The sequence below is a fragment of the Neofelis nebulosa genome, chromosome 2 (assembly GCF_028018385.1).
Source record: "Neofelis nebulosa isolate mNeoNeb1 chromosome 2, mNeoNeb1.pri, whole genome shotgun sequence".
Taxonomy (NCBI): domain Eukaryota; kingdom Metazoa; phylum Chordata; class Mammalia; order Carnivora; family Felidae; genus Neofelis; species Neofelis nebulosa.
This window is the reverse complement of record NC_080783.1, coordinates 126,051,733-126,077,300: the sequence shown is the minus strand read 5'-3', so window position 1 is coordinate 126,077,300 and position 25,568 is coordinate 126,051,733. Positions and strand designations below refer to the sequence as shown.

Below are 25,568 nucleotides of genomic sequence, written 5' to 3'. Positions count from 1 at the left end.
TGAGCATTGTCGGTTCACATTTAAAATTGTCATTAAACACCCATACCGCACTTAGAGCCCACCTTTTACTTCTCGGTCCTGGCTTCTTTACTCCTCTTCCCCTTCTGTTCTCTGAAGAAAAACCATCCTTCCCAACTGAATAGCTAGCTGCCTCCCTCCACATTAGTCTGCAGTGACAATAGAAGTTGCCACCCTTCCAGCCTCTGACTTGGGACATAGAGCTTGATCTCTCTTAATATGTCATCCTAGATACTCTGTTCTACCTTCTCACACTAGGATGTATAATTAGCACGGTTCCTGCTTCTGTTTGCCTGCCCTGACATCTTGCTCTCACTGTGTGTGGTTCTCAAACCACACCTAGTCCCCTTTTTCATTTGACCCTGTCTGTACACTCCCGCCACCTTCCTCTACCCCCACAAACTTCTTATTCCTGTTTACTTGCTACACTTCTCAATGTGAACACTCTGTACTTCTCAGCTAGGCTAATAAGGACCCTCTTCCTGCGACCTTTCCTCTGAGTAGCTTGTTTCTTGCCACGTTTCCTTGCAGTAACAGACTGTGTTTGTGATTTAAGAATCTCACCTCGAAAAAATGTTTAAAGTCTCATCCCACAATCATACAGCTCCCTCCATAGAATCCCCTAACTAGAAGAAGAAACCCTTTCAATCTTATTTATGAGCTCTTTTTGACTATGTTAGCCTTGAAGTAGTTTCTGCACTGTTAATACATTGTGAGTTAAAGAGGCTGAGCACACCTCTAATGAAGTTTTTCAAGTTCATAGTTACTTAAAGTATCACACTCAGGTTATAGTCTGCGGTCTGGGTCTCCTTATGCAATACTTCAGAGACAGTTTTTGGATTATATGCCCCCCTCAACCTCATGGTGTTTCCTGTGATTCATTAAGTTGCTGATGGTCCTATTGATCTGCCAGCACCCGCCCACTTCCAGGATTGGTCTTTTCCTTCCTGTTCCTTCTGAGTGTAAGGTCTGAGGCTTAGAAAGTCCTGATCAAATAAATTGTACTTGGTGTTCCTCTAAACATTAATGATACTGTTTAGAAAACATTTAAACAAGCAGAGGCAGTGTGTTTATTTCTGCTCTCAGGCCTTAAACTTGTCTGGCAAATTCTGAGCTCCTTAAGAGCAAAGGACTTCATCTTACTTAGTCAAATCTCTCTTCTCTTATCATTGCCCACATCACTTAGCATTTGTAGTACCCAGCAAACATTAAGTGTTCAATAAAAGCATTCAAAGCATGTGCTCTTGTGAATCAGCCATATGTCCAAAAATTTTCCCAGACTTCTCCAGTGCTGTTTTGGTTGTCTAACCCGAATAACACAGATTTTTTTTTTTTGTTAACATTTTTGTATATTTGATGTTAGGCCAAACATGTCGTGGTTTGTAGACATTTATAACATTCATTAGTTTAAAATAAAGCAGTAAGATTGATTCCTTATTACTTCTTTTAGAATTTATTTATGACAGTTTAAACTGTTTAAATTTTTTTTTTAAGGTTTATTTATTTTTGAGACAGAGAGAGACAGAGCATGAATGGGGGAGGGTCAGAGAGAAGGAGACACAGAATCTGAAACAGGCTCCAGGCTCCGAGCTGTCAGCACAGAGCCCGACGCGGGGCTCGAACTCACAAACCACGAGATCATGACCTGAGCCAAAGTCGGCCGCTCAACCGACTGAGCCACCCTGGCGCCCCGAAACTGTTTAAAATCATAGCTTCAGGAGTCAGACTAATTGGATTCTTTATTTTAGTGTTTTTCATACTTTGACAGGGACACAATAGTAAAAAATAGACTATATTGTGACCCGGGGAACGAACACACACATACACACACACACGTACATATGCATATACATATACACACCCCTATATTCTTAGATCAGAAGAAAAGTTTCTCGAAACATTACTCACAACATTCAATGCTCTACAATGTTTTCTGTTCTATTTTATTTTTAAGCTACTGACAGACCCCTACTAAATTGAAATTAATTCCTCCAAAGTCCTAGGGAATATCTGTTTATGTATTACTCATTCAGCTAACAAATGCAGTACTCACTATATACCATTTATTATACCTCTCCACTACTAACTTTGGCTTTGTGACCTTGGGACAAAGGTTCAGTTGTGTTCAGTTTCTTCTATAAAATGGAGATATAAGTGACGTACACCTCCAGAGGTATGATGTTAGGATTAGATTAGATGTGTAAAACACTGAGTACAGTGCTTGGCAGGTAATAAGCACTATATAGTATTAGCACCTCCTTCATTGTTTCTGCTGTTATTAAAAATTACTTTGGTTGGAACATTCCATGTTTCTGAAACACTATATATAAAGCATATAATACTATAACTTCATTTTCCCTTTAACTCTCATTATGTGCTTTTATATTTTTGAACTAGAGATATAATTTAGGTATACTGAAATGCACAGATCTTAAGTGATGATACACAGATCAATAAGTTCCAACAAATGCGTACATCCTACATCCCCATCAAGAGACAAACATTCCCATCACACCAAAAAGTCATCTTGTGCCCCTTCCTGATTCCTTGTTCCCCTACACCCAGAGGCGACTGCTGCTGTGATTTTTTTCACCATGAAATTGTGGTCGTTTCCACTTTGGGGCTGTTATGAGTAAAGCTACTTCAGACAGCTGTGTGTAAATCTTTTTGTGGATTTATGTTTCCATTTCTTTTGGATAAATACTTAACTGCAGACAGGCGTTTTTCTACCATTATAATTAATTTCCAGATTAACGTCCAAAGTAATTACACCATTTATACTCCCACCAGCAATATGGTGAGCGTTCTAGTTGCTCCATCTCCTTCCCAACATTTGATGTTGTCCGTCTTTAATTTTAGCCTTTCTAGTGGCTTTAAAAAAAATTTTTTTAGTGTTTATTTATTTTTGAGAGTAAGAGCACACATGTGCGCACGAGTGGGGAGGGGCAGAGAGAGGGGGAGACAGAGGATCCAAATTGGGCTCCTCGCTGACAGCAGGGCCTGATGAGCCCAGGGCTCAAACTCACAAACCCACGAGATCATAACCTGGGGTAAAGTCAGAGTTCAATCGACTGAGCCACCTAGGCACCCCTCTAGTGGTTTTCTAGTGTTATTGTTTTAATTTACATCTCTTTGATCACTAATGAGTTGAGCACTTTTTCATGTGCTTTTTGGCCATTTGCATTTTATCTTTGGGTCTGTGATCCATCCTGTATATGGTGAGATAGATGTCAACTCTCATTATACAGCATCCTGAATAAAAGAGATTAGGATCTAATGTGCCATTAGAGTTATATTCTAAAATTCTAATTTATATTCAAGAGCATTAATTTGTTCAGTACTTCTTGACTGTCTTTACGCATTTTCTTCCCCAGCTCAGAAACTTATTTACATAGACCCAGTCCAGAATATAGATGTAATTTGTTCCAACCACACACATAGATTCCCTACACACACAAAAATAAAACAGAACAAAGACCACAAAACTGAATACATTTATTTCAATTTCACTAGGAGTTTTCATAAGACTCTTTGGAATTTGAATGTTGAAGCAGCTACATTAAGCTGTTTACCCATATTCTATCAACAAGCAGCCTACTAGCTAGAAGTATCACACTTAATATCTGTTTGTACTAAACTTACCATTTTTAGTCTTCAAAAGAATTTAGTGCACTTTAGTCAAATAATAATAAATGGTCATCTATCCTTATGTAAATAGTTGATTTTATAAACATCTGCGGCTGCAAGCTGACTCCAAAGGGAATCTTTGAAGCTCATTCTACTTTAAAGTCAGTTTGCTAACTGTATAAATTAATATTACCTTAAATGATTACACTAAGTAAATCATAGATTTTCTTAACAGCGGAATAAATTATTGACCTCACTAACTATGATAAGAGTAAGGAGAAGCTGAGACATCAGGAAAAAGCTGGAAAGTGAACATCTGTTCAATGTTTTGGGCTTGAATGGAAATATAGGATATAGGAAGAAGAAAGATGTATGAGGAATGCTTTTTCCTTTGAGTCATTACAGTCTAGGCAGGAAGAAAAAAAAGACAGAAAAATGAGAAATGTTTAATCATAATGCAGAAGATAAATACCAGCTGACGATATTACATAAAATGTCACATAGCAGTTCAGGATTAATTACTAAATAAATACTGTTAATGGTTATTCAGGTTCCCAATATATTTTTAGTGATGTATTACTTTGGAGTTATCTGGGGATTGGTGAATTTTGTTTTGCTTTTAATGAAGATCTCCTGGCTTAGTCCAGTTTTACAGAATCTTAAATCTCCAGGATTTAAAACCTCCAGGAGTGGGTTTAGTCATTGGGTCTAAAAGGAAAATCTATACTCTAAACTTCGTTATTGAAAAATTAATTTCTATTTATAGTATTTACTATGTGCCAGGTACTTACAGGAAGCATTCTGTATTACTCATTTAATTTTTATAATAAACCTATAGGTAGAATGTTGCCCTTATTTTACAGATGAGGGATCTGAGGTACAGAGAAGTTAAGGGAATTGCTGAAGGTAAACAGATAGAAAGTAGTAGAGCCCGGATAACAATGCCAGTTATGTTAGACTCCAGAGCCAAACGTTATTAAAGAAAATAAATGTGGGGGCGCCTGGGTGGCGCAGTCGGTTAAGCGTCCGACTTCAGCCAGGTCACGATCTTGCGGTCTGTGAGTTCGAGCCCCGCGTCAGGCTCTGGACTGATGGCTCGGAGCCTGGAGCCTGTTTCCGATTCTGTGTCTCCCTCTCTCTCTGCCCCTCCCCCGTTCATGCTCTGTCTCTCTCTGTCCCAAAAATAAAAAAAAATAAAATAAAAAATAAAAAAATGTTGAAAAAAAAAAAGAAAATAAATGTGTAGAAAGGCTAGATTTGAGAAAATAGCATTTATGGTTAAGTGGATTAATGGGTTTTCAATAATATGTCAGAAGTATTTTTTAAATCATAAAGTTTTCATGTTAAATTCTGTACCATTTTCCAAAAATTAAAGTTTAATTCAAATGTGGCTAACTTCTCTTTTATTAATATTGTCAAACATTGAAATCCAGTTTTCTTTCAGTAAGTAAGAGGAACTTCTAAAACAAAGGGTGTACTTGTAATGTTATCATCTTTATCCAGAATGGTTTCTTTTTTTTTTTTTTTTTTTTTTTAATTTTTTTTTTTCAACGTTTTTTTATTTATTTTTGGGACAGAGAGAGACAGAGCATGAACGGGGGAGGGGCAGAGAGTGAGGGAGACACAGAATCGGAAACAGGCTCCAGGCTCCGAGCCATCAGCCCAGAGCCTGACGCGGGGCTCGAACTCACGGACTGTGAGATCGTGACCTGGCTGAAGTCGGATGCTTAACCGACTGCGCCACCCAGGCGCCCCCAGAATGGTTTCTTTATTTCCAGTTATTCGTGCAGCTACTTATAATTTATCAGGGACTCCAGAGTATAAATTATTTGAAAATTAGTAGATTCAACTTAAATGTGAAAAGGATAGCTTTTTAAAATATATTTTTAATGTTTATTTATTTATCTCTTTTTTTTTTTTTTTTTTTTTGAGAGAGCAAACAAGCAGAGAGGGGCAGAAGGAGAGGGCAGGGGAAAGAATCTCAAGCAGGCTCCACATTGTGAGTGCAGAGTCTGACATGGGTCTCAATCCCATGACCCATGAGACCATGACCTGAGCTAAATTAAGAGCCGGCTTAACTGACTGAAGTCACCCAGGCACCCCTGAAAAGGATAGTTTTAACATGCTTTTGTTGTAGCATTAATTAAAACCATCCTGGAATCATGTTCTTTGGTCTTTCTGGTCTCTGGCAATGGAGGTATTCAGATATTTTTAAAGGCACAAAGTTTATATTGCTGATCACTTCAGAATTGGCAATAAATTGCAAGGATGTATCCTAATCCATTTAGGGTTCCAGCCTGAGTCTTAAATAAAACTCATACTTGAATGTAAACCCCCAGTTAAGTAGGCCTTGTCTTCACTTTTCGATATGGAACCATCCTTTATGTTGGTGATTATCATCCAAAGAATGATGATTTCCTATTTTAACGTTGGAAAAAAATGTATAGATAGATAGATATCCACATACACACTTATATATTACTATAATAGTATGCTATTATGCTATATATATAGTATTATTTTCATGTGTTATATTATACTATTTATGTACATTATTATATATGATAAAATGTATAATATATATATTTAAAATAGTATAAATAATCTTGGGGAGGGGAGAGGAGGTGACTGCTTCATATTTCTTTTTGAAGTTTATCATAGCAAAGCTGATAATTTTAGAGAACGAACATGGCAAGCTCCAAGGACATTATATGATTTTACTTTAAGCTTTCAGTATTGGTATGTTTCATTCCGCCTATGACAGGAAAAATGAGTAACAGATGACTGTATGTTTTGTCTGCTGTAGTAATACCTTTTATCAGTGAATCTGTCTAACCAGCCAATTATCTTCCTGTTGTCTGAAATTAAAGACCATTATGTTTTCTGAAAATGTAGAAATTTCTCTTCAGTTAAAATACATGTTGTCAGTGAAGTGAAAATAATGAAATTGCAGAAATTGATTGATTTTAGCTATATTACTGAATTCCTCCTCCAAAAACTCCAATCCAGATCATTTAAAATTTCTTATAAAATAGCTGACATATCATTAGAGTATTAAAACTCAGCCTTGACAGTTTTTAGTACTTAGTAGATACTTGGTCTCTAAATTTTGACTTGAGATGTAAACAATAGAGGTAGCATATCTAGTCATTCCCCTTGTGGTAGCCAGCCTCCAAGAGGGCCCCCAATGACCCCACCTCCTGATATTCATACCCTTTGTGCAGTCTCCTCCCACGTGTACCAGGTGGGTCTGTGTGACCAATGGAATACATCAGAAGTGATGGTATGTCACTTCTGAGGTTAAGTTCTAAAAGATACTCGCATGTCCATCTCTGTCTCTCCGTCTCTCCCTCTCTCCCTCTCTCCCTCTCTCTCTGTCATGTCACTTGCTCTGTGGGAAGCCAGCACACTGCAAGGAACCAAAGCCTATGCCAACAGCTTGACTACAACCTCATGAGACACAGAGCCAGAACCACCCAGCTTAACCCCTTCCAGATTCCTGACCCTCAGAAACTGTGTGAGATTTAAAAACAACAACAACAACAACAACATTTACTATTTGAGTTGCTACATTTGGGAGTGGTTTGTTAAGCAGGAATAGATACCTAGTACACACCTCCAGTAAAGCTGTTTCATTCTTCAATTCTTAACATCTATTTTTGGTTAATTGTTCTATTAAACCTGTCATCCATACCACTTACCTGACTGAGGCATTGAGTTGGCTGAAAAAGACCGTATTCCCCCATTTTCTACTCCAGTGTTTGGTATAATAAATACAGACTTCGAATTCACTTTTCCCATATCTGGGCCCCATAGTAGAACTTGCCTACAAGAATTGTTTTGTGACAAGGAGGCTTTTTTAGATTATTCCACAGATTCTTTTCATTTATGTGCAAAGCCACCAATTTTGTATAACTTGTAATTACCATGCAAGCGATTATGGAATTACTGGGAAGTACTTCAAGAGAAAACAGACAGGGTAACAGCTGTTCTCAGAGAAGTCTGAGACCTTACCAAAGAAGCTCCTCGTCTAGGACTTGTAACTCAGTGATGCTTATTAATTATACTGGATAATAACAGTGTGGGTTTTTTAAAGTCATGTTTTCAGGGATTAGTTAACTATATACTCAAACCTGAGAGACAGCTTCTCAGCAAATCTGTCAAGGTCACGAATCGTACTCCCAGCTCTGCTCTCCCATCCCACTTTTTCTTCTCTGTGCTATTCTGAAAAGGAGAAAGCCATAGAAATATTCAGGTTTACGTTTGCCTTTCTGCCCTGCTAAACCAATTTCAGTACTAATAATCATTTCTTTACCATCACTAATCAGACAGAAATGGAAATCATGAATAAAACAATGTGCAATAAGAACAGTGGAATTTCAACTTTTTAAAGGTTTTTTCCTCTTCTTTTGTCTAAATATTTTTCTGAACCTGGATTTGCCTTAGGACATTAATAGCTAGGTTGTCAATCTCAAGTTTGAGGTATAAAACTCAACACAGATGTTCTTCTTTTTCATTTTTTTAATGTTTATTTATTTATTTTTAATGTTTATTTTTGAGAGAAAGAGACAGAGCATGAGTGGGGGAGGGGCAGGGAGCGAGAGGGAGACACAGAATCTGAAGCAGGCTCCAGGCTCTGAGCTGTCAGCACAGAGCCTGATACGGGGCTTGAACTCACGAACCTTGAGATCATGACCTGAGCCGAAGTTGGACGCTCAACCGACTGAGCCACCCAGGCACCCAATGTTTATTTGTTTTTTTTAGAGAGAGAGAGTGCGAGCAGGGGAGGGGCAGAGAGAGACGGAGACAGAGAATCCAAAGTGGGCTCCGTGCAGACAGCACGGAGCCTGATGCAAGGCTTAAACTCACGAACTACAAGATCATGACCAGAGCCAAAGTCGGACACTTAACCAACCGAGCCACCCAAGCACCGCTCAACTTAAACAGATGTTCTTGGTGAAAGGAAAACATTGATGAATCCCTGCTGTTTGACACTATTTCTTTTAAAAGTGTAACTAAAAACTAGCCTTTTCTGTTTTGTTCTCACCATGACTTAAAAAATAAAAATAGCCAGTTCAGGAATTGGTCTTGTCTTTCTCCATCCTAAAATGGTAGAGAGACTATTTCAAAATTTTACTGAGGATTTGCTTTTTAATTGGGAGCTGAAAAACTAGGATTCTGTCTTGGACTCAATCTTTCAAATCTTTACCCCTTTAATTCACATGCTTACACGCGCACACTCGTGCATGCACACAAACCTGTAGTATGGTCAGGAAGGTGGTTATGGTTATCTTGAGATGGTACCTTAAAGGAACAGGATTTATTTGGCTCTTCATATTTTCAGTATACCAGTATTATCCAAATACCCCAATAATGTCATCATTTAAAATGGTTGTAGTCAAGCTAGAAGTAAAATACAGGGCTTCTAACGCTGCTTTGAACAGTTGCCACGTGACACCAACACAATTTAGAGCATAAGGCTAAGTGATTCCTGGATCTTGATCTTGGATAGTCTAACGAAGGAAGCATCACCTTTTCAGCACTGAAACATTCTTCTGTATTAAACCCCGTTTTGCTTTATTGTCGGGGGTGGGGGGGAGGGGGTTGTTCTCTGTTTTGTTTTGTTTTGTTTTTTAAGCATAGCCATTGAATTGTGAATTTCCCTTTTTTTTTTCAAATGATTTCCTCTTTGTGGATGATGGTGGTAAGAAAACCTAGCTCCTAAAAGTAAAGAAGAAAAGAGAAAGAAAACCTGCTTCTGATGAAATAATTTCTAAACATTGATAAATGTCAGTCGTTTTTATGACTAGACTTCATTTGAAAGCTTAAATTATATAGTACTTTGCTGTGGTTTTTGAGAAAGTTTCCTCAATGCTGTATTAACACCTCATTTTTGCTTTTGGTTGTAAAATGTCCCAGGAAACGTTTCCAAGTCTGTGTAGTAAAGGAATTGTTAATGTCACTCTGTTACCTGCATGTAATCTATGATGCTCTTATGAAGTAATTACTTCAGGTCCCTCCTAGTAAAGCTGAGAGAATAGGGAAGCCAAAGACTTCTCTTTCTACTCCCTTCCTGATCCTTGGACCCAACTTGACAACCCAGGCCCTAAAGCGGATTTCAGCCCCCATTCCCTAAGCACCTTCTCTCTCAAGCCTGAAGCCCACCAAGCCTGAGGGGCACAAAAAGGAAGGTGGCAGATAGCAGCTGAACAGAGACTAGAGGAAAGGGTAGAATTTGGCAGCAGGTAGAAGGGATTTTGTCTGCACCTGGTTGTGAGTGCCTCCACCCTCCTGACCCACCAATAACTGAGTGTTCAAATCACAAATAGTCATGTGCTCGCTTCGGCAGCACATATACAAATCACAAATAGTCATAATGCGAAAACACTTTTAGTGTCCTTTACTTATCTACAACTGCCTTGTTACATCCCTAAATATGTAAACTCATAAACTACCTGCTGGTAGTACAAGCATTCATAAGCAGAGGCAGTAGCGTGGTGGTTAAGGACATAGACGTTAGAGCCAGGCTGCCTGGGTTTAAATCCTACTGCATTTAAAAAAAAAAAATTTTTTTTTAACATTTACTCATTTTTGAAAGACAGAGTGTGAATGGGGGAGGGCAGAGAGAGAGGGAGACACAGAACTCAAAACAGGCTCCAGGCTCCAAGCTGTCAGCACAGAGCCCGACACGGGGCTCAAACTCACAGACCGTGAGACCATGACCCAAGCTGAAATCGGATGCTTAACCAACTGAGCCACGCAGGCGCCCCTAAAACCTACTTCTGACCACTTGCTAAATGAGTAACCTGGAACAGGTTACTTGGCCACTGTTTAATAATTTTCTCACCTGCAAATTGAAAATGATAGCCCTACCTTATAGGCTTATAAAATTTAAATAATCTAATGTGAATATAAATGCTTACAACAATGTCTAATACATAGTTAGCTCTACATAAGTAATTGTCCTCGTTAATGTTATACCATGCCCCCTCTCCACTGTTGTTTCTACGTTCAGATGGCTCAAGCACCAATGAGATCTGTAGTCAGCAGGTTCCATTCATACTACCACCACCACCTTTAATGTGTAACAACTAGCAATTCTCCCTCCGCAATAGTTTTAAAAAGCAAAATGCTGATGTTTTTCTCTTTCCCAGGCCCAACACAGAGATACTTTCATTGAAGAACGCTATGGAAAATACAACATCAGTGATCCTTTAATGGCCCTGCAGAGAGACTTTGAAACACTGAAGGAGAAAAATGATGGCGAGAAGCAGCCGGTCTGCACAAACCCACTCTCTGTTCTTAAGGTGGTGATGAAGCAATGCAAGAACATGCAGGAACGCATGCTGTCCCAGCTGGCCGCGGCCGAGAGCAGGCACCGGAAGGTGGGTTCACCCAGCTGACCTGTGCCACATAAACTCTTAGGAAGACTTGATAAATAATACCAGATACTTTCTTGTCAGCTGCCAGTTTCCACAGTAAGTCAGCTGGGAGGTCTCCCCGGTGTCAAAAGCCCCGCAGCTTACCCCGGAGCCAAGAGATCAGAAAGAAAACACAAGTTATTCAAAATGTTAAATTTAGGGAAGATGCCAGACACATTACTAAAGACGGCATTCCTTCTCGATATGACACTCCAAAACACTGGCTATGTTTTTTCAGCTCTTGATCGTCCAGACTTTGGCAACAAACTGGGGTCTGACCAAGCTTGTAGGTGAACAGAGTGTTCCCTATTTGCTTACTTAAGTGATAAATAACAAGATGAGCAGGTATTTGGGGAATGCTGGATGAGGGAGAGAATTTACCTGACTATAAACATGGAAGCCAATAGATTATTTTCACGTGTTCCTACTTTTGAGTTTCATTGCATTTTACTTTTCGTAAAATGATAAACAGTCCCTAGGATTGTTTACTTTAAAGCTGTTCGAACCTATTAGGAAAGTGTGTGTGTGTGTGTGTGTGTGTGTGTGTGTGTGTGTGTGTGTGTTTGGCTCCCGGTCTTACAGCCCCGAGCTAGGAAGGCAGACCTGTGCTTTCCTCTACCTCATCTCATTGGAATTCTAATGCTTATGATTTTATTCCCCGACCTGTCATTTACCGCTGAAATCTGGCCTATAAAAGGTGCTTGGCTAAAATCTACATTTTCTAAAAGTATTGGTTTAGATTTATACCAGCAAGGGAGACATCAACACATCTAGCAGGAAACATTTTATTCTGAAAAATGGGGTCAGTGGCTGCAAATTGATGAACTTTAGTTTACTTTTATGATTGCCTGCATTAGAGAGCCATCTGCTTAAAACGCACCTGACAGATTGCTTCAGCATAGGTCTTGCCCATGATTTTTCTTAACTCTTCACAGTGTCCAAATGAAAGGCCAGAGTAGAGATTCTTAACCATGGATGGGCCTCAGATGTTCCATGATCCTCCAGAAAATATACAGAATGCCAAAAGTTTATGCATTTTTGTAGAATGTGAATTTTTTCCCATATCTTTAATTGAATTCTCAGAATTGTCCGGGACACAGAAGGGTTTAACCTCTGGTCTAGAATGAAGTGAACTAAAGACACTTATGCCCAATTTAAAATGTATCAGTGGCGGGGGGTGGGGGGGGCGCCTGGGTGGCTCAGTCGGTTGAGTGTCCGACTTCGGCTCAGGTCATGGTCTGTGAGTTTGAGCCCCGGTTGGGCTCTGTGCTGACAGCTGGGAGCCTGGAGCCTGCTTCGGATTCTGTCTCCCTCTCTCTCTCTGCGCCTTCCCCGCTCATGCGCTCTCTCTCTCTCTCTCTCTCTCTCTCTGTCAAAAATAAATAAACAGTAAAAAAATTTTTTAAATGTATCAGTACGTTTGGGTTAGTTGCCTAAATTTGGGGGGCTTTTACATAATCCTCTACGAAAGGCTTCACAGCATCCTTGTGTGATAAGCAGGCCTTTTTCCCCTTTCCTCCATGAAGCAGTTGAACGGTGCTGAATGGCTGGCTGGCCATGATGCCCATGAAAGGTGTAGTGTTGAGATGATTTGTGGCTCTAGGTGATTAGGGAGAGAAAGAAGTTAAAAATAATTCAAAATTGTTTAATACTATATTTCAACGTAAGTTCCTTTAAGTGAGTGTCAAATATTTTAAATCAACCACCTGTCTTTTTTAAGTGTTTTATCAAAGTGAAACACTGACTTTGTTACAAATTCAGTAGTACCTAGGGGCTTATAATTAGAGTGTTTATTGGCCCTGTTTGCCTGAGAGAGTCCCAGTTGTTGTCTATCGCCTTGGGATAGTCATTAAGAATACCCCCTTTGACTCTCAGAAGTGTTGTGGTTTGAACAGTAAATTATATGGTTACTCTGCTTATTATGAAACACAGAGTTCCCTGATCCACCTCTCCCCATTCCTTCTTCTCCTCAATATTCAGAGACAACCACTTTTTTCCTTTTGACCATTTATTTTGGTTGGTAAATTCCATATTTCTAAATGGTATACCATTCCCCCCTTATCAATTCTTTTTTTTAATGTTTATTTATTTTTGAGAGAGTGAGAGAGAGAGAGAGAGAGAGAGAGTGGGAGCAGGGCAGAGAGAGAGGGAGAGGGGGAATCCCAAGCAGGCTCCATGCTATCAGCACAGAGCCCAATGCTGGACTTGAACTCACGAACTGCAAGATCATGACCTGAGCCTAAATCAAGAGTTGGATGCTCAATCACTGAGCCACCCAGGCACCCCCACCCCCTTATCAATTCTTGACACTTAAATTGCTTCCTCTCATTATAGGTGCAGATTTATCTTGCATCTTGCCTCCCTTTCCACCCTACCACCTTCCCAAAACAAACAATCCCCTTTCCTTACTCACTCTCGGTCGTATCTGCTATTCCCAAATCCTGAGACTGTGACATTCAGTTTCCTCTGAGGATAAACGTCTGCCTAATGCCTGGTCAATAGACACCTAATACTCTTTGTACAGGAATCAGGTGGAAGGGACAAATAACTCCTGGAAAATACAGATTTTGAGCCAATCTTCTTGTTTCCTATCCTTCATCTGACCTCTCCTCAGCAGCACCTGCCGCCTCCAGGTTCCACACCTCTTTGGGGCCCTGCAGGGCGAATCAGCTTCCTCCCCCACACCAAAGGAGCCACCACCTCTTGCCTCCTTCCCTCCTTTAACATTTCTTGTCTGCTCCAGTCTGTCTTTGTGGGTGTTTATCTTTGCATTCCATTTCTATAATTTTAGAGGGCTCTCCAAAGGGAAAGGAGATGATCTACCACCCGTAGCCAAAAGCTTATCTTTTTACTAAATTGAAAAGTTAGAAGTTGTTTTTTAATTTTTTTTATTAATGTATATTTATTTTTGAGAGAGAGAGACATCAAATCTGAAGCAGGCTCCAGGCTCTGAGCTGTCAGCACAGAACCTGATGCAGGGCTTGAACTCACGAACTGTGAGATCATGACCTGAGCCAAAGTCGGACGCTTAACTGACTGAGCCACCCAGGCGCCCCTGTTTTGTTTTGTTTTATTTTTAGGTAATCTCCACACCCACACCCAACATGGGGTTCGAACTTAAAACCCCGAGGTCAAGAATCCAATGCTCTACTGACTGAGCCAGCCAGTTGCCCAAGTTAGGGTTTTTTTTAAATTGGAAGGAAGTATACCAAGATGTTTTCATTTTGGTAAACGAAAACATTTTGTGTTTAAAGAGGAGTTTCATGTGCCAGAAACTTTTCTCCCTCCGTTAGTGAAGAGATAGGATGAGAAATGGTCATGGGGAGGACAGTGCTCTGTCTTAGAGGAATGGGCCAAGGCACCTCTGAAGGAGGAGCAGAAGCTGCTAGGAAATCGCTTGCCTTTCAGAATATTGCAGTTATAGGTAGGATTATGTGGGAAATGTCCCTTTATTTTTTTTTTCCTCTGTACTTTATTTTTTTTTTTGTTAATATAGTTTATTGTCAAGTTAGCTAACATACAGTGTATACAGTGTGCTCTTGGCTTTGGGAGTAGATTCCCATGATTCATCGCTTACATACAACACCCAGTGCTCATCCCAACAAGTGCCTCCTCAATGCCCATCACCCATTTTCCCCTCTCCCCCAACCCCCTATCAACCCTCAGTTTGTTCTCTGTATTTAAGAGTCTCTTATGGTTCACCTCCCTCCCTCTCTGTTCGAAACTATTTTTCTCCTTCCCCTCCCCCATGGTCTTCTGTTAAGTTTCTCAGAGTCCACATATGAATGAAAACATATGGTATCTGTCCTTCTCTGACTGACTTACTTCACTGAGCATAATACCCTCCATTCCATCCATGTTTTTGCAAATGGCAAGATTTCATTCCTTCTCATTGCTGAGTAGTATTCCATTGTATATATAAACCACCCACATCTTCTTTATCCATTCATCAGTTGATGGACACTTGGGCTCTTTCCAGAATTTGGCTATTGTTGAAAGTGCTGCTATAAACATTGGGGTACATGTGCCCCTACGAAACAACACTCCTGTATCCTTTGGATAAATTCCTAGTAGTGCTATTACTGGATTGTAGCATAGTTCTATTTTTAATTTTTTGAAGAACCTCCATACTTTTCCAGAGCGGCTGTACCAGTTTGCATTCCCACCAACAGTGCAAGAGGATTCCCGTTTCTCCACATCCTTGCCAACATCTGTTGTTTCCTGAGTCGTTAATTTTAGCCACTCTGACCAGTGTGAGGTGGTATCTCAATGTGGTTTTGATTTGTAGGGAAATGTCCCTTTAAATTTGTGCAGTATTTGCCTCCAAATTGGGCTTAATCCTTTGGTGCCAGCATAAGTGGAATGGGGTAGGCAGGTTAATCAGAGGCCTTGTGAAAAATCTACACATAAGATCCCAAGTGTTGAGCCTTTTTACATGCAGGAAGAACTCGGAGAGTCTTTCCACCTCTTAGCTAACTGCATACAAAATGTGTATTACTGACTAAGCAAGGCACAGTGATTTGAGCTTGAGGGAAAGATCTCAGCTTTCAGCTTGCAGCTTTCCATGGTCCTGCCTTGCTTTGTCACCCACACCCATCCCCTAATCAGAGCAAACTGCATCCTTGGAAACCTTCTCAATCCCTATAGCTAATTAGGTGCTCTCTTCTATTTACATGCCATTTTGTGCATGTTGAAGTAAAGCATAGATCTTACTGTTTTCTAGCACATAGCTTACATCTCTTTTACCCTGCTAGATAATGTGATCCTTGATGGCCCTGACTGGGATGGACTGATTGATCTCTAGAAGTATCTTAAGTGCTTAGATAGGCACTTAGTATTTAATTGTATTACAAGTGTATTTCCCTGCTATTTGGATATTATTATTTTTTAATTCTTTAAAGGTGATCCTAGACCTTGAGGAAGAAAGGCAGAGGCACGCACAGGACACAGCTGAAGGAGATGATGTCACCTACATGCTGGAGAAGGAGAGAGAGCGGCTGACCCAGCAGGTAGTTAGGTGGAGGGGCTCACAACACCATTTGCCTGGAATAGCATTTCTCAAAGATCGTTCTGCAGGGTGGAAATTAGTGTTGCTCAAAAAGAAAGGGCTTTGTGGTCAAATCTGGGAATTACTGGATTAAACAAAGTTAAATAGATTTCTAATTCAATTTGTTGGACCCTGTAGTACAGAAAAGCACATTGTGAGTCTTAAGAACAAGATAGGGTATTCTGAGTTTAGCAAATCTATGTTTTCATAGAATCTTGTTTTGACATAGATCACTCACTGTGGGACTGTCATTCTATAAAATGTACTCTGGGAACACTAGCTTCAAACTCTCAAGTATTTTGACCTAGGAATCCTAGTAAGAAATACATTTTATATCACAGCCCAATATATATACATACATAAACACATGCCTAAAACAAAAATCTGATGAAATCCCATATAACCCTTACTGGTTACAATAACCACTTTTTTTTTTTTTTTTTTTTTTAATTTTGATCGTGGCTCATGAGATTAGTTCCCTCATCCACTGGGTCTCAGAGTTTGAAAAACACTAATAGTGTTCCATCAACACTTTCCCTCTAGGTCAGAGTTTCTCTGCCTTAAATAGGGTTGGGATGATAATTAAAATAGACTGCATTTGCATAACAAGTAGCGTTTAAATGCAACTATTCGTTTTTAAGACCAGAAAGAATGATTACCAAAGCTTTCAAAGTGATGAGCCCCGAGTAACATGTAGAAGTGTTGAATCGCTATGTTGTACACCTGAGACACACAGAATACCGTGTGTTCACTCTATCAGAGTTAAAATCAATAAATCGTTGTTTTCATCAGCATTCAGCACGAAACCTGGTGTATATGGCTTCCTGTTTTCTGTATCGGTGGGTTCCAATCTTCTGAGCGCTCCATAGACCTAAAACACAGATGATGGCTCATATTCCTGCCGATAACAGTACAGGAAGCAGAGGTGCCTCCTCGACCATCAGGGAAAGATTAAGCCGTAGCGTGTCCATTTCCGTGGGAGGGACTGTAAGACTTCAGAAATACTGGAGCTAAGCACATGGCATCCGTGGCAGACCACGTGCCAGAGAAGAGCTAGCCAGGACACTCGCCTGGAGAGTAGTTTTGCAGCGTACCTCTTCATTTTCTTACTCTAATCACCATGTATGGCGGCCTTCTTTTCCAGCTGGAATTTGAGAAGTCCCAAGTGAAAAAGTTTGAGAAGGAGCAGAAGAAGCTGTCCAGTCAGCTGGAGGAGGAGCGCTCCCGCCACAAGCAGCTCTCGTCCGTGCTGGTGCTCGAATGCAAGAAAGCCACCAGCAAGGCAGCCGAGGAGGGGCAGAGGGCGGGAGAGCTGAGCCGGAAACTGGAGAAGGAGAAGAGCCGGGTGAGCCAGCTGGAGGAAGAGCTGGCCGCGGAGCGGAAGCGAGGCTTGCAGACAGAAGCCCAGGTGGAGAAGCAGCTGTCTGAGTTCGACATTGAAAGAGAGCAGCTGAGGGCAAAACTGAACCGAGAAGAGAACCGGACCAGAACTCTAAAAGAAGAGATGGAAAGTTTGAAGAAGATCGTGAAGGATCTGGAGGCTTCTCACCAGCATAGTAGCCCTACTGAGCAATCCAAGAAACCGGTAACCGTACCTAAGGGCACAGCGACTGAGTCTCCTGTGCTGGTGTCTGTATTTTGCCAAACGGAAGGTTTCCAGGCAGAAAGAACCCACGGGAGCAACGTAGCCAAGGTGCTGACCACTGGGCTGCCTGGCCCCACCACTCCTACTTACTCTTATGCAAAAACCAATGGCCATTTGGAGCCCGAGATACAAACTGCCAAGGAGTCGGTTACAGGCAGCAGTGTGGAAAACCAAGTGCCTCCACGAGAGAGGTCTGTGGGGTTGGCCCAAGAGAAAGCAGTGGAGAATGGCGGGTGTCCTGTGGGAATTGAGACTCCTGTCCCAGCACCTGGTCACCTCCCGTCCAGCGGGGGCTCGCTGTCTCCCAGCAGCACCGCCTCCTCCTCTCTCACATCCTCTCCTTGTTCTTCCCCAGTGCTAACTAAGCGCTTGTTGGGGTCCTCAGCCAGCAGCCCCGGCTACCAGTCATCCTACCAAGTAGGGATCAACCAGCGGTTCCATGCAGCGCGGCACAAATTTCAGTCCCAAGCAGATCAGGACCAACAGGCCAGTGGTCTGCAGAGCCCTCCATCCAGGGACCTGTCTCCCACACTCCTAGACAACTCTGCCGCCAAGCAGCAGGCCCGCAACACAGTCACTCAGGTGCTCTCCAGGTTCACTAGCCAGCAAGGGCCGATCAAGCCTGTCTCCCCCAACAGCTCTCCCTTTGGCACAGACTATCGGAATCTGGCCAGCACTGCCACCTCGAGAGGGGACACCAGCCATTCCCCTACTCCAGGGAAAGTGTCCAGTCCACTGAGCCCTCTGTCTCCAGGGATCAAGTCCCCCACCATCCCCAGAGCTGAGAGGGGACACCCGCCTCCCATCCCACCCAAAAAACCGGGCCTCACTCCCTCTCCATCCACTACCACTCCATTGACCAAAACCCCTTCCCAGGCCTCCTCCTTGGCCGCCGCAGAAGACCTAGCCGGCAGCTGCTGTTCAAATGCCGTTGTGGCTAACGGCAAGGACGTCGAGATCCTTCTGCCTACCAGCAGCTAGTCCCTAGCGGGAGGCTCCACGTCTGACATTCCACCAGATTTTGTCCAAGAGCTCAGAGTCAAACCGTTGAGTCAGATCATGTTATTTATTTTGATAGTAGCTGAAACCATTTGTATAATACATTTAGTGTGTTTCACCTTTTTGTATTTTTTTAAGTAGAAACCGAGTAGTTTGGATTTGTATGACTCACACCTTTGTACTAACGCGGGAAGGGCACCTCAAAGACATCTCCAGCTCGGCAGTCACCAACCTGTTGTGATGGAGAAAGCTAATTGAGTACCAGGTGGTGATTTGCTATTTTGGGACTAGAATCACTCAACACTCATTTTGAATTATGCAGAAAGTGGTTCGTGTAAATTTTTATTCCAGATGAACGTGTTTAAAAAGTGCCTGAAATAAGACTGCCATATGAATGTGATTCTGCAGCGAAAACACAAAATGGATCATCTAATTGCAGAAAATGAGATCCTCCGTGAATCCTGAATGTTAAAAACCAACACTGCTTTTAACCCTCTTTTGCTGTTTTTAATATAAGTTCTGTGTCCAGAAACAAGGCTGCAACAGTAGGATGGGAATCCTAAAGGTGGTTGTGGACTCCCCACAAAGCTGAGCTTTATAGAGCCCTTGAGAAACCCTCCTGAGCAGTAAGCAGCTGGGGTGCCGATTTTCTTGTACTTCTGAAAAATTAAGTCACTCCCAGTTTCCTGCATAAATTCTTGAATGGAATGAAATCACATCTCCTTTCAAAAAATGTCTTCGGGCATCTACTGTTGTGTAAGGAACTTCTGATTCCAATCGCTATTACTTGAATAGAAAATGGCTACTCGTTCTGTATAAAAGTTTTTCAACAGAATGAGATCTTTATTCTGTAATCAAAAAGCAATAACTGAAAAGTCACTCTCTTTGTAATATTATAAGTCAGAATTATACAGGTTTTACCAATATTACACTTCTTCTCCGAGCTGCCAACACTTGGTGTCTATATCTGTGGAACCAAATTAACTTTTCCCTAAATGGAAGAATGTGTGTGTGTGTGTGTGTGTGTGTGTGTGTGTGTGTATATACACACACACACACACACACACACATACATATATACATATATGTATAGATACACACCCCTTTACGTGTTTAACATACACACACTTAAACACATAAATATTAGCGTGATTATATCTTTGGAGTTTGCAATATAGCATAAAGGACGAGTAGACATGCACATTAAGATTACCTGTCACAGCAACTAGATGCAGCTGGGACCCAATCAGTCAAAGGAGGAATCTTGTCCACAGGGACATGGGGAAATTCCAAATGAAGTCAGGTCTTCAGCATCACGAAAAACCAGAGCCAAACTCACCCCAGCATCACAAAACTCCACTGGCCAAATGAATGAGTGAAACAGGTCACTCAATCAAGCGCTGTAAGACAGCCAGGAGAGGGGGAGCTGTAGCAAACGGAAGTGCCCAGGCCCCCTGTGAAAGGAAAGGGCCACCCCTGTTGAGCTCCAGCTGCTTGCTGCCGTGCGATAGTGTTAGCCCAGGGTTACCAGCTCCTCAAATTTGGGGGAAAGCCAGATTTTCACAGAAACATTCTCATTTTTAAATATCAAAACAGATTCAAAAACAATTTTAAACTTCTGGTTAAACACTTGTGCAGCTGGGTTTAGCTCAGAAGCTGACAAGTTGCAACCTCATTCATTCTAGAAACTTCCATCATTTGCATCGTTGTTAGTTTGTGAGGACAGACACCTCCACTCTCCAACTTGTAGGCTAGTACAGCTGACAGAGGCTATAGAATATAATGAGGATCCTCGTCTTCCAAACAAGACTTTGCAACCCAGCTCAAACAAGGTGGTTATATGATTTGTCCATGGATGGAGAGGCCTTGGTGTCCTCACCTACATTCTCCCTAGCCAGTGTCTACCCAGAAGCCCTGCCCTGCTATAATTTAAATCTACTTCTTCCCAATCCAATATGAATTGATGGGGGGACAGGCAGGTGATGGAAATCAATGTATAAATCACAATTGGTGTCTCCAGGGCTTACGGTTTGATTAAGGCCAATACAGAAAAAATTAAAATACTACTAATGGCCCAGGGCATCTACCAAATGATGAAGGTGGTATCTTAGAAATCGCCCAAAGCGATCATGCATGAAATTTTATTCCCACGCATAGCCAAATGAAGTGTTGATGATAAAATAGCTGAACTTTTTAAACAGGAGAGGGGGCTATAGCCCCAGAGTTTTATTACCTCTCTTGCTCTAAATGGTAATCTTAAAAGTTGCATTGTGCTCTTCCTTTGTTTTGGCATAGATATATATATAGAGAGAGAGAAATACTATAAGGAGGTTTATTTCTTAGGAAATGCACTGAATAATGTATTTCTTTTACAGTGTAATATGGGGGTGGGGGAAATGCAAAAGAAACGTGTATTTTTGCTAGTTGCCTATCTTCTAAGATAAATAAGCACAATATTGCAATGGATCCAATACTCCAGTTAGGTATTCTAGATTAGTATTTAAATTTGCTGTAGATTGTGTGTGTGCTAAGTAAAAGTTCCATGATTCACAATTTCGGTATTAACCCATGTTGTGAAAGCTGTGTTACTACTCAACAGATTATAATGGATGTGCGACACATAACACAAGCATTAACTAAATCGTTTGTAAAGCCAAATGTACCATGCAGAAGTCTTCATCCACTTTTATAGCAGACTACATTAAAACAAGTTAAATCATTCTGTCTGGGGGAAAATCTAGTCTTGTTTGTACAAAGTGAAGGATGTTGCACAACAGGGCCTGTTTTGTTGGGGAAGGAGCAGGTGGTGTAGAGGAAGCACTCATCTGTGGCTTTCAAAAACCCAAGTGAAGTCAGTGACCCATCCAGGTTAGACTCCAAAAGGAGCTGGCATATTGGTTTTCTTTAGAACCTTAGAGCTGGAAGAAGCCTTGGCAATAATCCAGTCTGTACTTTTCAAACCCGTGGCGGGGGGGGGGGGGTCTGGACCTGAGAATCTGAAAAAAGCTAGGCACCATCCCCAGACAAATGGATATACTAGTATGTAGAGTTTGGTTGATGGCTTCACAGAATCCAAAGACCCTGGAGCCATCCATGATTCACGTACTCTAGCTTAAGAACGCCTGATCTTGTCGTGCCCTCTCATTTTACAGGTGACTATCAAATCCCTCATCGTTCCTCTTAGTCCAGTGCTGTTGTGCTACATCGTTAGCAAGTGAGAGCTGTAGGCAGACAAAAGCACTTGAAAATCTTGTGACGTTCAAACAATATGGATGTTTACATATGTTAAGTTTCTAGCATTTAAGCCAATTAATGATCATTTCAACAAACACTGGGTATGTCTTCCCGGAACAGCCTCACTGTCAGTAATGCTGCCTTGTCTTCCCCAGGTGGTCCGTCATGCCTTGGGTGGGGTTTGCTCCTCTCCCCTTCTACACCTAGAGCATCCCTCCCTCCCACGGACAGTCCTGCAGATCCTGCAGGTCTGTTTGGCTCTAGACCGTGTCTCTACCTTTCCTACCCTCTTGGAGGTGGCCTCTTCTCTGCATTTAGCAGTGGAGAGTATTCTGCCAGTCTTTGGGTCATTTTCTGGGTTATTTATACTGCTATGGGTGTTATCTAGGTGTATCTGTGGGACGAAGTGAGCCTTAGGACCGTCTTGCTCCGCCATGTTCCCCAGAAGTAGCAATGCTGCCTTGTCAATTAATTTATAAGCAGCTCTTCTGATGCTTGGTCTTTGAAACAGAACTTTAAATGTCTTGAAATGCTGGCTTCAAAATAGGATCTGTTCTCATGATTCTGAGTCTGATGTAAGCAATGAGCATTGTTTCACGGGAGTAATTTTCATGTAATTGCTGTAAAGCCAGTTGACAAAACTTAAGAGCACCCATCTGCCGCTTGCACATCAATGGCCAATTCATTGGTAAAAGCAAAGGAGAAAGAAGACTGGGCTAGCGGTTCCCAAACCTTACTGTAACCTGTGAAACCTTCTAAGATAAGGACTCCTGAGGATTCGGCCTAGGGGCCTGCTAATGCAGGTGGTCTGAGGCTCGATCTTGAGAAACAGTGCCTCATTGCCCTTACCTGTTCTTTCACAAGAACTTTGCCTCTGACCTGAGGTGATGTCTTAAACTCCTGAATCTGGTTTGCCAGAATGTCAGTGATATTCAGAGCCAAGAGTACTTACTTGGGTCCCAGCACTGTGTTACCGCCCATGTGCAGATGAGGTCGTTGAGTACCAGAAATTGGTATAAGGGCCCTTGGTGAGTGACAGCATGGATTAAGCCTCTGGTGCTTCCCACTTTCCACTACTTGTGTTTCCCAAATGAGTATCTCCTGAGGTGCTTGTTGGCCAGGCCCAGGGCCTGCCCTGGGAATTCTGATTCAGTAATCCAAGGTGGGGCTCTAAGATGAGTGCCTGGGCTGATTCTAAGGCTGGACCAGGTGGAACCCTGCAAGACACCACACAGCTCTTCCCACTGGCCCTAACAACCCCCACCCCCAGGAGTGGATTCTCAGACCTAACCAACGCCAGGAGACCTTTCTCAGGTCAGATATGCTGAACAAAAAGCATCTTTCTTGTTAATTCCCCTCAAGCAACCAATGTTTCTTAAATATTTAAGATGAGCCAGAAAGGTAGCTATTATGGAAAACACACATTGAACTGTGTTTCCTGCCCTCAGGGTACTCATCTTCTAGTTGGGCAAAGCAAAACATTAACACATGAAATGTTAACAGAGACAACTGAATTGTGTAAGTGGGGTTTAAATGCCACACAGGGTTATTGAAGGTAATTCTGGCAAAAGCGTTATGGTAGCACACAGAGCTCTTTGTGGGCAGATAAAAAGTTAACTAGAAAAGGAGCAAATGTCTTTTCTCCTCTCTCCAAAGCCCTGGTTTACCTAGGGTACTGCAGTATCTCCCTGTGTTTGCATGATGCTTCAGTTGGCTTGTCTTAGTCTTAGGACGTGGTCACAGACAGAGGCACTGGAAGTCCCCAAGAACTGAGTCCTGTTTCAGGGAGACTGACAGACACCAGTGTGGTGTGCTTTCTGCAAGGACTTGGGGCTGGTGTAAGAAGGAGCCCCCAGGGCACAGCATCTGCAAAACATTCCCAAGTAACTTGTAGGGAAAACCTAGGAAAAGGCAAATAGAGAAAGGACCTCCTTGCAAAAATCCTGCATTACCCACAAGTGTTCCCTCTTACCCTCAAAATCTCCATAAGCAAAAGAGAGAAATGAAAACCAAACTTTGAAAAGAGCCAAATGACCTGTGCCTGGGTGGCTCAGTCGGTTAAACGTCCCGACTTCGGCTCAGGTCATGATCTCACGGTTCGAGGGTTCAAGCCCTGCGTCTGGCTCTGTGCTGAGAGCTCAGAGCCTGGAGCCTGCTTCTTATTCTGTATCTCTCCCTCTGTGTCTCTGCCCCCTCCGCAGCTCATGCTCTCTCTCTCTCTCAAAAATAAATAGGGGCGCCTGGGTGGCTCATTCGGTTGGGCGTCCGACTTCAGCTCAGGTCACGATCTCGCAGTCCGTGAGTTCATGCCCCGCGTCGGGCTCTGGGCTGATGGCCTGGAGCCTGCTTCCGATTCTGTGTCTCCCTCTCTCTCTGCCCCTCCCCCGTTCATGCTCTGTCTCTATCTCAAAAATAAATAAACGTTAAAAAAAAAATTTTTTTTTTAAATAAACATTTGAAAAAAAAAATTTTTTTAAGTCAAATGAATCCTTCTGGGACACCTTGCAAGTGACTTCTTGCCTTGGAGGGATATAAAAGCAACTTCTCCTCTTCTCCCCATAGCGTGAATGTTCATGCTGCCATCACACCAGAGAGCATGTGGAGTATCATGTGGCTCTCTCCGCGCCGCTGTGAAATGGTTGCCTCTGAGAAATTACTGAGAAGGTTGGCCTTCTCCCCGGGGTATCAGTCCCCTACTTGATTTGCCAAGAGTCCAACTGACTAACTCAACATGGTAGCCACTCAGGTCCCCTTCAGAAATGAAGGATTTATTGCCTGAGCTGCAGGAAATGTCAGAAAAGAGCCCTCGGGTATAAGCCCCTCAGGAATTGCCTGAACTGAAAGGAATCGGCTTGACCAGGGTCACCTCTCCTGTAAGGGGCAGCTGCTGTCCAAAGACTGATTGGCATGGAGTATAAAGACCTGGCCCCCCCATCCCAAATCTAGACCACTCTGCCGGGTCGTTCCCTAGTTCAAAACCCCTGTAGGGTTGGCTGAGCCCTTTATTGAGACTAACGCAGCTCAGCCTTTCCTCCCTTCTTCCTCCCCCCTCTCCCTCTCTTCCCTTCCTGTGCATCCCAAAGGTGTGTAACCACCCCCCACCCAGCCTCCATCTCAGACTCTCCTCTGTCCCTTTAGGTCACGATCAATTCCTCCAAAGGAGGGCAGGCACATTTTCTGAGTATTTTATTTGGTGCCAGGGCATCTCCTATGTTACCTGATTTAATCGAAGCAGGGATTCCTTCTTGACCCACAAGGTAATTAAGGCCGACTGAGGCCCAGTAAATTGCCTCCGGACCTGCAGCAGAGCAGGGCTGAGATTCAACGACACAAGTGGGATTCAAACCTTCGCCTGTTTGGCCTTTGAGTCCACTCTCCTTCCACTGGCCACACAACAGTCAAAACAGTAATAATAGGGGCTCCTGGGTGCTTTAGTCAGTTAAGCATCTGACTCTTGGTTTCTGCTCAAGTCACGATCTCACAAGATTCATGAGTTCCAGCCCAGAACCAGGCTCCGCGCTGATGGCGTGGAGCCTGCTTGGTATTTTCTGTCTCCCTCTGTCTCTGCTCTTCCCCC

The 25,568-nt window shown here is 42.3% G+C and overlaps 1 protein-coding gene across 2 annotated transcripts in view; it reads left to right on the top strand.

Moving 5' to 3' along the window:
* The window catches only part of CTTNBP2NL (CTTNBP2 N-terminal like), a 52,984-nt gene extending 31,508 nt beyond the window's left edge, over nucleotides 1-21,476 (top strand). For both annotated transcript variants that reach the window (XM_058716203.1, XM_058716202.1), the window contains exons 4-6: nucleotides 10,800-11,030; nucleotides 15,968-16,075; nucleotides 17,258-21,476. In XM_058716203.1, the coding sequence (XP_058572186.1) occupies nucleotides 10,800-11,030; nucleotides 15,968-16,075; nucleotides 17,258-18,739 (1,821 nt within the window). In that variant the 3' untranslated portion in view covers nucleotides 18,740-21,476. The remainder of the gene's footprint in view (nucleotides 1-10,799; nucleotides 11,031-15,967; nucleotides 16,076-17,257) is intronic.
* Nucleotides 21,477-25,568: the final 4,092 nt, after the last annotated feature.